Consider the following 12,037-nt stretch of genomic DNA (forward strand, 5'->3'; position numbering starts at 1 on the left):
ATATTTTATAATCACTTGAAACTTTATGTGTGCAAACCAAATGCGTAACAATCCCTCCAAAACTGTTTATCCTCAATATCCCCCAACTGGTACCCACTTATCCAACTGCTCTGGGTGAAATGTTTGGAGTCACTCTTGACTCCTTTCTTTCTTTCATGTTCCATATCCCACTCAATAGCAAATGTTAGAGGTCCCACATTCAGAACATATCGAAAAGCCAACCACTTCTTAATTTTTTTTTTTGAGATGCAGTCTTGCTCTGTCACCTAAGCTGGAGTGCAGTGGTGCAATCTCAACTCACCTCAGCCTCTGCTCCCCCAGGTTCCACAATTCTCCTGCCTCAGCCTCCTGGGTGGCTGGGATTACAGGCACATGCCACCACACCTGGCTAATTTTTGTATTTTTAATAGAGACGGGGTTTCACCATGTTGGCCAGGCTGGTCTTGAAGTCCTGACCTCAGGTGATCTGCCTGCCTTGGCCTCCCAAAGTGCTGGGATTATAGGCGTGAGCCACTGTGCCTGGCCAAAAGCCAATCACTTTTAATAATCTCCACCATTCCAAAGTGTAAGCTACTATTGCCTTTTTGCAGACTGAAATACTCTCCTGACTCATGTTCTTGCTTCATCCCTCTGTCCCCAATAGTATTTTCTTTGCTTAGCAGCCAGAGATATCCATTTAAAAGACAAATCAGCAAATGTTCCTTATTGGGTCAAATCATACCAATAGCTTCTCATTTTACTCAAAATAAAATAATAGTCCTTATCATGGCCCATATGGCCCTAGATAATTTGGGCTCCCATTACCTCTCCAACATCAACTCATACCACTCTTGCCTCACTCATTCTTTTCAATCCACACTTATATTTGTGTGTCCTCAAAGACCACATGCGCACTCCTGTATCAGTGCCTTGCACTTGATTCTTCCCCTGCTATCAGGACTAACCCCAACTCCCACCCTCATATCATTCAATTTCACAGCATCCAAAAGTCCTTCCTGATCCACTTTTCTAAAGTTTAACACTCCATCATTCTTAACCTTCTTTAATTTCCTTACTATTTTACATGACCACTTGGCATATCTGTGCATGTGTGGTAGTGTTGTCATTTTTGTTCCTTATCTTTTTCTCCCAATCAGAAGGTAAGCTCCATAAGGTCATGGATAAAATTCAGTTCACTACTCTATTTCCAGCACCTAAAACTTGAGTGACACATAGTAGGAATGAACATATGAGCAAACTCTTTTTTTTTTTTTTTTTTGAGACAGAGTCTCGCTCTGTTGCCCAGGCTGGAGTGCAGTGGTGCAGTCTCAGGTCACTGCAACCTCCACCTTCCTGGTTCAAGCGATTCTCCTGCCTCTGCCTCCCGAGTAGCTGGGATTACAGGCACCTGTCCTCATGCCCGGCTAATTTTTGTATTTTTGTAGACATGGGGTTTCACCATGTTGGCCAGGCTGGTCTCGAATGCTGACCTCAGATGATTCGCCCTTCTTGGCCTCCCAAAGTGATGGGATTACAGGCATTGAGCCACTGTGCCTGGCCATGCAAACTCTTCAGAATTAAAAGAATTCATACCATGTCACTGGCATCCTTCTGCTTAATACATGCTAACTCACCTGGGTATCTCTGGCCTAGGAGCTCTTCCTCTAATACCCATGGCTGCTCTCCTTGTTCCAATTTGAAGATCACTTCTTGTTTAGGGACGCAATATCCTGTGAATGGGAAATGACATAGAAACTGGGTGAGGCTAATGTACTTTAGGGCATCTGAAAGAGGGAGAAAATGAAACTTCAGAAGCCAATTTCAACCATGTGTGTAAAAAGTAAGAAAACAACAACATTCTTTATAGCACCCTAAACAGTTCTTCTGCTTAATACCCTGAATATCAAGTTTAGTATAATTAACCCCAACAAAACTTCCACAAGTTTTAGCAACCAAGAAAAGATGTACACACTAGGAGTCTACATGAAAAACAGTTCCTACCTACCCACTGAGACGAGGTGGCTGTAGTTCTCTATCATCACATCCCTGTACAGGGTCCTCTGAGCAGGGTCCAGATGCTGCCACTCCTCCTGGGTGAAGCCCACAGTCACATCCTCAAATGACAAGGATCCCTGAAACAGTACATTCCATTCGAATTTAAGCAATCAGAATTTAAAGACATAAGTGCTGTAAGAGAATTATTATAATGTTCACTATTCACAGTTAATCAGAAAATGCATTATAAGATGTCTACTTTTGCACTGTACTTAGTTGAAAAGATAAATCATAACAGATATACTCTACCACCATGATAAGTAATTGGTGTCCCACCATGTGCCTATGTGTCACCAAGAATTCTCCTACTTTAGGGGAATATGAAGACAACTAAAACAATGTTACTATTCTCAAGGAAAATATAATCTGATAAACAGAGGCAAACATATAATCACATAACTACAATAAGGTACTATAGTAAAAAGATGTAAAAAGTTATCTAAGCTTACAAAGCGGGGTGGGGAACCTCTGTTCCTGCTATTTGGTTGGGTTTCATTGAGGAGGTAAAGATTTGAATTCTTAAACAACTAGAGTGTTATTCATGAACCCAGGCAATAGCATAAGAATGGATACGGCTAACATATGTAGTTAAAGGAGTAACAATTAGCACATAGATTAGTATTGTTTGGGACCCTGATAAGATAAAGAGCTGTAGAGGTATTCAGGAAACATTATTGAGTAATTTTGGACTTGCTCCTATAGAATTAGGGGTATCTAAAATATCTGGCCATTTTTCAATCCTGGGTAACTTTTTTTTTTTAAGATGGAGTTTCATTTTTGTTGTCCAGGCTGGAGTGCAATGGCACAATCTCGAGTAGCTGGGATTACAGGCATGTGCCACCATGCCCAGCTAAGTTGGTATTTTTAGTAGAGACGGGGTTTCTCCATGTTGGTCAGGCTGGTCTTAAACTCCCGACCTCAGGTGATCTGCCCGCCTTGGCCTCCCAAAGTGCTGGGATTACAGGCATGAGCCACTGCGCCTAGCCCTATCCTGGGTAACCTTTTTATTAATTTATCAATTATAAACATATTGCCAATCTATGTATTAAATTTCACTCTTTTTCTTAGATTATAATACATGTAGGTAGGCATTTGAATATTTTCTTCTTTAATCCAATGGACTGTCTCATCTAGCTCAGAGATAACTGACTGCTGTGGGTAGTGGGGAGCCAGTAAGTAGACACAAACCAGCAGAGAGAGAAAGAAGTACCATTCCCAGGTTAGCAACACAAACAGCTGGTAAATGTTCATAGCATATACTGAGAACTGGAAAATAGGGGAAAAAAATAGGTCAGAGTGTAAAACTGTGTGGAATAAAGGCAAGAAAGAATATAAAAAGTTATAAGAATTAGAAGAGAATAAATAAAGCTATCAGTATCTGCAGATGTCATAATTCTGCATGAAGAACATGCAAGAGAATCTACAAATTATTTTAAGTAAGAAGTGAATTCAGTAAGTTTTTGGATACAAAATCAATGTATAAAAATCAAGTGGAGGCCGTGCGCAGTGGCTCATGCATGTAATCCCAGTACTTTGGGAGGCCCAGGAGGGCGGATCATGAGGTCAGGAGATGGAGACCATCCTGGCTAACACAATGAAACCCTGTCTCTACTAAAAATACAAAAAATTAGCCAGACTTGGTCGCATGCACCTGTGGCCCCAGCTACTCGGGAGGCTGAGGGAGGAGAATCACTTGAACCCAGAAGGCAGAGGTTGCAGCGAGCTGAGATCGCACCACTGCACTCCAGGGTAGATGACAGAGTGAGACTCTATCTCAAAAATAATAAATAAATTTAAAAAATCAAGTGGATTTTGGCTGGGCATAGTAGTTCACACCTGTAATCCCAGCACATTGGGACGCTGAGGTGGGCAGATCACGTTAGGTCAGGAATTTGAGACCAGCCTGACCAACATGGAGAAACCCCATCTCTACTAAAAATACAAAATTAGCTGAACGTGGTGGCACATGCCTGTAATCCCAGCTACTTGAGAGGCTGAGGGAGGAGAATCACTTGAACACAGGAGGCAGAGGTTGCGGTGAGCCAAGATCGTGCCATTGCACTCCAACCTGGGCAAAGCTCAAAAACAAACAAACAAAAAAATCAAGTGGATTTCTATATACCAGCAACTAATTGTTTCAAAGTACCACCTACAGTGCCATCAAAAACATGAAATACTGGCCAAGCGTGGTGGCTCACACCTGTAATCCCAGTGCTTTGGGAGGCGGAGGTGGGCGAATCACGAGGTCAGGAGATTGAGACCATCCTGGCTAACACGGTGAAACTCCGTCTCTACTAAAAATGCAAAAAATTAGCCAGGCATGGTGGCAGGGACCTGTGGTCCCAGCTACTTGGGAGGCTGAAGCAGGAGAATGGTGTGAACCCGGGAGGCGGAGTTTGCAGTGAGCCGAGATCCCGCCACTGCACTGCAGCCTGGGTGACAGAGCGAGACACTGTCTCAAAAAAAAAAATACCTCAGAACAAATGTAACAAATCATTTCTAAGACAATTACACATAAAATCATAAAGCATTCTCGAGAAAAACAAAAGAATATCTTTAAAAAAACAGAATATCGGGGGACGGAGCAAGATGGCCAAATAGGAACAGCTCCAGTCTCCAGCTCCCAGCGCGAGCCACACAAAAGACAGGTGATTTCTGCATTTTCAACTGAGGTACTGGGTTCATCTCACTAGGGAGTGCTGGACGATCGGTGCTGGTCAGCTGCTGCAGCCCGACCAGTGAGAGCTGAAGCAGGGTGAGACATTGCCTCACCTGGGAAGCTCAAGGGGAAAGGGAATCCCTTTTCCTAGCCAGGGGAACTGAGACACACAACACCTGGAAAATCCCACCCCAATACTGTGCTTTACCAAGGGTCTTAGCAAACGGGCACACCAGGAGATTATATCCCACACCTGGCCGGGAGGGTCCCACGCCCACGGAACCTCCCTCATTGCTAGCACAGCAGTCTGTGATCTAAGGGCAAGGCAACAGCGAGGCTGGGGGAGGGGAGCCTGCTACTGCTGAGGCTTAAGTAGGTAAACAAAGCCGCTGGGAAGCTGGAACTGGGTGGAGCTCACAGCAGCTCAAGGAGGCCAGCCTGTCTCTGTAGACTCCACCTCTGGGGACAGGGCACAGCTAAACAACAACAACAACAACAACAAAGCAGCTGAAACCTATGCAGATGCAAACGACTCTGTCTGACAGCTTTGAAGAGAGCAGTGGATCTCCCAACACGGAGGTTGAGATCTGAGAAGGGACAGATTGCCTACTCAAGGGGCTCCCTAACCCATGAGTAGCCTAACTGGGAGACATCCCCTACTAGGGCCAGACCGACACCCCACACCTCACACGGTGGAGTACACCCCTGAGAGGAAGCTTCCAAAGCAAGAATCAGACAGGTACACTCGCTGTTAAGAAACATTCTATCTTCTGCAGCTTCTACTGCTGACACACAGGCAAACAGGGTCTGGAGTGGACCTCAAGCAATCTCCAACAGACCTACAGCTGAGGGTCCTGACTGTTAGAAGGAAAACTAACAAAAAGGAAGGACACCCACACCAAAACCCCATCAGTACGTCATCATCATCAAAGACCAGAGGCAGATAAAACCACAAAGATGGGGAAAAAGCCGTGCAGAAAAACTGGAAATTCAAAAAAATAAGAGCACATCTCCCCTTCCAAAGGAACGCAGCTCATCGCCAGCAACGGATCATAGCTGAACGGAGAATGACTTTGACGAGATGAGAGAAGAAAGCTTCAGTCCATCAAACTTCTCAGAGCTAAAGGAGGAATTATGTACCCAGCGCAAAGAAACTAAAAATCTTGAAAAAAGAGTGGAAGAATTGATAACTAGAATAATTAATGCAGAGAAGGCCATAAACGAACTGACAGAGATGAAAACCATGACACAAGAAATACGTGACAAATGCACAAGCTTCTGTAACTGACTTGATCAACTGGAAGAAAGGGTATCAGCGATTGAGGATCAAATGAATGAAATGAAGCGAGAAGAAAAATCTAAAGAAAAAAGAAGAAAAAGAAATGAACAAAGCCTGCAAGAAGTATGGGATTATGTAAAGACCAAATCTACGTCTGATTGGGGTGCCTGAAAGTGAGGGGGAATATGGAACCAAGTTGGAAAACACTCTGCAGGATATCATCCAGGAGAACTTCCCTAACCTAGTAGGGCAGGCCAACATTCAAATTCAGGAAATACAGAGAACGCCACAAAGATACTCCTCGAGAAGAGCAACTCCAAGACACATAATTGCCAGATTCACCAAAGTTGAAATGAAGGAAAAAATCTTAAGGGCAGCCAGAGAGAAAGGTCGGGTTACCCACAAAGGGAAGCCCATCAGACTAACAGCAGATCTCTCGGCAGAAACTCTCCAAGCCAGAAGAGAGTGGGGGCCAATATTCAACATTCTTAAAGAAAAGAATTTTCAACCCAGAATTTCATATCCAGCCAAACTAAGTTTCATAAGTGAAGGAGAAATAAAATCCTTTACAGATAAGCAAATGCTGAGAGATTTTGTCACCACCAGGCCTGCCCTACAAGAAACCCTGAAGGAAGCACTAAACATGGAAAGGAACAACCGGTACCAGCCATTGCAAAAATATGCCAAAATGTAAAGACCATCGAGGCTAAGAAGAAACTGCATCAACTAACGAGCAAAATAACCAGTTAATATCATAATGGCAGGATCAAGTTCACACATAACACATTAACCTTAAATGTAAATGGACTAAATGGTCCAATTAAAACACACAGACTGGCAAACTGGATAAAGAGTCAAGACCCATCAGTCTGCTGTATTCAGGAGACCCATCTCACATGCAGAGACATACATAGGCTCAAAATAAAGGGATGGAGGAAGATCTACCAAGCAAATGGAGAACAAAAAAAAGCAGGGGTGGCAATACTAGTGTCTGATAAAACAGACTTTAAACCATCAACGGTCAAAAGAGACAAAGAAGGCCATTACATAATGGTAAAGGGATCAATTCAACAGGAAGAGCTAACTATCCTAAATATATATGCACCCAATACAGGAGCACCCAGATTCATAAAGCAAGTCCTTAGAGACTTACAAAGAGACTTAGACTCCCATACAATAATAATGGGAGACTTCAACACCCCACTGTCAACATCAGACAGATCAACGAGACAGAAAGTTAACAGGGATATCCAGGAATTGAACTCACCTCTGCAGCAAGCGGATCTAATAGACATCTACAGAACTCTCCACTTGAAATCAACAGAATATACATTTTTCTCAGCATCACATCACACTTATTCCAAAATTGACCACATAATTGGAAGTAAAGCACTCCTCAGCAAATGTACAAGAACAGAAGTTATAACAAACTGTCCTTCAGACCACAGTGCAATCAAACTAGAACTCAGGACTAAGAAACTCAATCAAAACCACTCAACTACATGGAAACTGAATAACCTGCTCCTGAATGACTACTGGGTACATAATGAAATGAAGGCAGAAATAAAGATGTTCTTTGAAACCAATGAGAACACAGATACAACATACCAGAATCTCTGGGACACATTTAAAGCAGTGTGTAGAGGGAAATTTATAGCACTAAATGCCCACAAGAGAAAGCTGGAAAGATCTAAAATTCACACTCTAATATCACAATTAAAAGAACTAGAGAAGCAAGAGTAAACACATTCAAAAGCTAGCAGAAGGCAAGAAATAACTAAGATCAGAGCAGAACTGAAGGAGATAGAGACACAAAAAACCCTCCAAAAAATCAATGAATCCAGGAGTTGGTTTTTTGAAAAGATCAACAAAATTGATAGACTGCTAGCAAGACTAACAAAGAAGAAAAGAGAGAAGAATCAAATAGATGCAATAAAAAATAAAACAGGGGATATCACCACCGACCCCACAGAAATACAAACTACCATCAGGGAATACTATAAACACCTCTACGCAAATAAACTAGAAAATCTAGAAGAAATGGATAATTTCCTGGACACTTACACTCTCCCAAGAATAAACCAGGAAGAAGCTGAATCCCTGAATAGACCATTGCAGGCTCTGAAATTGAGGCAATCATTAATAGCCTACCAACCAAAAAAAGTCCAGGACCAGATGGATTCACAGCTGAATTCTACCAGAGGTACAAGGAGGAGCTGGTACCATTCCTTCTGAAACTATTCCAATCAATAGAAAAAGAGGGAATCCTCCCTAACTCATTTGATGAGGCCAACATCATCCTGATACCAAAGCCTGGCGGAGACACAACAAAAAAAGAGAATTTTAGACCAATATCCCTGATGAACATCGATGCAAAAATCCTCAATTAAATACTGGCAAACCAGATCCAGCAGCACATCAAAAAGCTTATCCATCATGATCGAGTGGGCTTCATCCCTGGGATGCAAGGCTGGTTCAACATACACAAATCAATAAACGTAATCCAGCATATAAACAGAACCAAAGACAAGGAACACATGATCATCTCAATAGATGCAGAAAAAGCCTTTGACAAAATTCAACAGCCCTTCATGCTAAAAACTCTCAATAAATTAGGTATTGATGGAACGTATCTCAAAATAATAAGAGCTATTTATGATAAACCCACAGCCAATATCATACTAAATGGGCAAAAACTGGAAAAATTCCCTTTGAAAACTGGCACAAGACAGGGATGCCCTCTCTCACCACTCCTATTCAACATAGTGTTGGAAGTTCTGGCTAGGGCAATCAGGCAAGAGAAAGAAATCAAGGGTATTCAGTTAGGAAAAGAAGAAGTCAAATTGTCCCTGTTTGCAGATGACATGATTGTATATTTAGAAAACCCCATTGTCTCAGCCCCAAATCTCCTTAAGCTGATAAGAAACTTCAGCAAAGTCTCAGGATACAAAATTAATGTGCAAAAATCATAAGCATTCTTATACAGCAGTAACAGACAGAGAGCCAAATCATGAATGAACTTCCATTCACAATTGCTTCAAAGAGAATAAAATACCTAGGAATCCAACTTACAAGGGATGTAAAGGACCTCTTCAAGGAGAACTACAAACCACTGCTCAGTGAAATAAAAGAGGACACAAACAAATAGAAGAACATACCATGCTCATGGATAGGAAGAATCAGTATCGTGAAAATGGTCATACTGCCCAAGGTTATTTATAGATTCAATGCCATCCCCATCAAGCTACCAATGAGTTTCTTCACAGAATTGGAAAAAACTGCTTTAAAGTTCATATGGAACCAAAAAAGTGCCCGCATTGCCAAGACAATCCTAAGTCAAAAGAACAAAGCTGGAGGCATCACGCTACCTGACTTCAAACTAGACTATACAAGGCTACAGTAACCAAAACAGCATGGTACTGGTATCAAAACAGAGATATAGACCAATGGAACAGAACAGAGCCCTCAGAAATAATACCACACATCTACAGCCATCTGATCTTTGACAAACCTGACAAAAACAAGAAATGGAGAAAGGATTCCCTATTTAATAAATGGTGCTGGGAAAATTAGCAAGCCATAAGTAGAAAGCTGAACCTGGATCCTTTCCTTACTCCTTATACGAAAATTAATTCAAGATGGATTAGAGACTTAAATGTTAGACCTAATACCATAAAAACCCTAGAAGAAAACCTAGGTAATACCATTCAGGACATAGGCATGGGCAAGGACTTCATGTCTAAAACACCAAAAGCAATGGCAACAAAAGCCAAAATTGACAAATGGTATCTAATTAAACTAAAGAGCCTCTGCATAGCAAAAGAAACTACCATCAGAGTGAACAGGCAACCTATAGAATGGGAGAAAATTTTTGCAATCTACTCATCTGACAAAGGGCTAATATCCAGAACCTACAAAGAACTCAAACAAATTTACAAGAAAAAAACAACCCCATCAAAAAGTGGGCAAAGGATATGAACAGACATTTCTCAAAAGAAGACATTCATACAGCCAACAGACACATGAAAAAATGCTCATCATCACTGGCCATCAGAGAAATGCAAATCAAAACCACAGTGAGATACCATCTCACACCAGTTAGAATGGCAATCATTAAAAAGTCAGGAAACAACAGGTGTTGGAGAGGATGTGGAGCAATAGGAATGCTTTTACATTGTTGGTGGGATTGTAAACTAGTTCAACCATTATGGAAAACAATATGGCGATTCCTCAAGGATCTAGAACTAGAAGTACCATATGACCCAGCCATCCCATTACTGGGTATATACCCAAAGGATTATAAATCATGCTGCTATAAAGACACATGCACACGTATGTTTATTGCGGCACTATTCACAATAGCAAAGACTTGGAATCAACCCAAATGTCCATCAGTGACAGACTGGATTAAGAAAATGTGGCACATATACACCATGGAATACTATGCAGCCATAAAAAAGGATGAGTTTGTGTCCTTTGTAGGGACATGGATGCAGCTGGAAACCATCATTCTCAGCAAACTATCGCAAGAACAGAAAACCAAACACCGCATGTTCACTCATAGGTAGGAACTGAACAATGAGATCACTTGGACTCGGGAAGGGGAACATCACACACCAGGGCCTATCATGGGGAGGGGGGAGGGGGGAGGGATTGCATTGGGATTTATACCTGATGTAAATGATGAGTTGATGGGTGCTGACGAGTTGATGGGTGCAGCACACCAACAAGGCACAAGTATACATATGTAACAAACCTGCACGTTATGCACATGTACCCTAGAACTTAAAGTATAATAATAAAAAATAAATAAATAAAAAATAAAAAAACAGAATATCTTTAAAAATAAAGGAACTAATTATATACACGGATTGGACATCTCAATATTACAAAGTTCTCAGTTCTCCCTAAATTGGCCTATAAATTCAAGGTAATCCCAATCAAAAGCTTAGCAAATATTTTTGTGGAAACTGACAAGTTGATTCTGAAGCTTTATAGAAATTCAAAGAACCGGATGGGTGCGGTGGCTCATGCCAGCAATCCCAGCACTTTGGGAGGCCAAGGTGGGTGGATCACAAGGTCAGGAGTTCGAGATCAGCCTGGCCAACATGGTGAAACCCCATCTCTACCAAAAATACAAAAATTAGCTGGGCATGGTGGTGCGTGCCTGTAGTCCCAGCTACTCAGGAGGCTGAGGCAGAATCGCTTCAACCCAGGAGGCAGAGGCGGCAGTGTGCCGAGATCATGCACTGCACTCCAACCTGGCAACAGGTCTCAAAAAGAAAAAAAAAATTCAAAGAACTAAGAATGTTCTCATCATCATAAAATGAAGGCAAAAGGCCGGGAGTGGTGGCTTATGCCTGTCAATCACAGCACTTTGGGAGGCCGGGGCAGGAGAATCACTTGAACCTGTGAGGTGGAGGTTGCAGCGAGCCAAGGCTGCGCCACTGCATTCCAGCCTGGGCAATAGAGTTAGACTCTATCTCAAATAAATAAATAAATAAATAAAAATGGAAGCAATATTTTTAAAACTAAAAAAAAAATTTTTTTAAACCACCAAGAATGGCCAAGGCAGTCTTAGAGAAAAAACAAATGTGTGAACTCACACTAATTGTGGTTGGCAGAATTCTAAGATGAGCCTCGATGACTTACATCTTTATATAATCTCCTCTCGTTAGTGTGGGAGAGATCTTGTGGCTCCAGTAAAGATTATATTACATTATATGGCAAATGGATTTTGCAGCTATAATTAAGATACCTTAATCAGTTTATTTTGAGTTGATCAAAAGAAAGATTGTCTTGCTGGGCCTTACCCAATCAGGCGAGTCCTTACAAAGAAGGTAAAGTGGCCGGTTGCGGTGGCTCACAACTGTAATCCCAGCACCTTGGGAGGCCGAGGCAGGCAGATCACGAGGTCAGGGGTTCAAGACTAGCCTGACCAACATGGTGAAACCCCGTCTCTACTAAAAATACAAAAATTAGCTGGGCAGAGTGGCACGTGCCTGTAATCCCAGCTACTCAGGAGGCTGAGGCACGCGAATCGCTTGAACCTGCGAGGCGGAGGT

General features: G+C 42.0%; 1 protein-coding gene across 22 annotated transcripts in view; it reads right to left on the reverse strand.

The window, feature by feature from the left end:
• LOC102139307 (zinc finger protein 37A-like) overlaps positions 1-12,037 on the reverse strand; it is a 38,977-nt gene that overhangs the window by 12,741 nt on the left and 14,199 nt on the right. For 9 of the 22 annotated variants that reach the window (XM_074001463.1, XM_074001458.1, XM_074001454.1 and 6 more), the window contains 2 exons: positions 1,981-2,111; positions 1,614-1,709 (listed from right to left, as the gene is read on the reverse strand). Coding sequence is in view for 9 of the 22 variants with exons in the window: in XM_045361960.2 (XP_045217895.1) it covers positions 1,573-1,709; positions 1,985-2,111 (264 nt within the window). In the remaining 13 variants the exon portion in view is untranslated. Of the gene's footprint in view, positions 1-1,572; positions 1,710-1,980; positions 2,112-4,004; positions 4,103-12,037 lie in introns of all 22 variants that reach the window. The other 13 variants (XM_015455812.4, XM_065520563.2, XM_065520564.2 and 10 more) reach the window with 5 other exon arrangements.

This window comes from Macaca fascicularis, chromosome 9 (genome assembly GCF_037993035.2).
Source record: "Macaca fascicularis isolate 582-1 chromosome 9, T2T-MFA8v1.1".
Classification (NCBI taxonomy): Eukaryota; Metazoa; Chordata; class Mammalia; order Primates; family Cercopithecidae; genus Macaca; species Macaca fascicularis.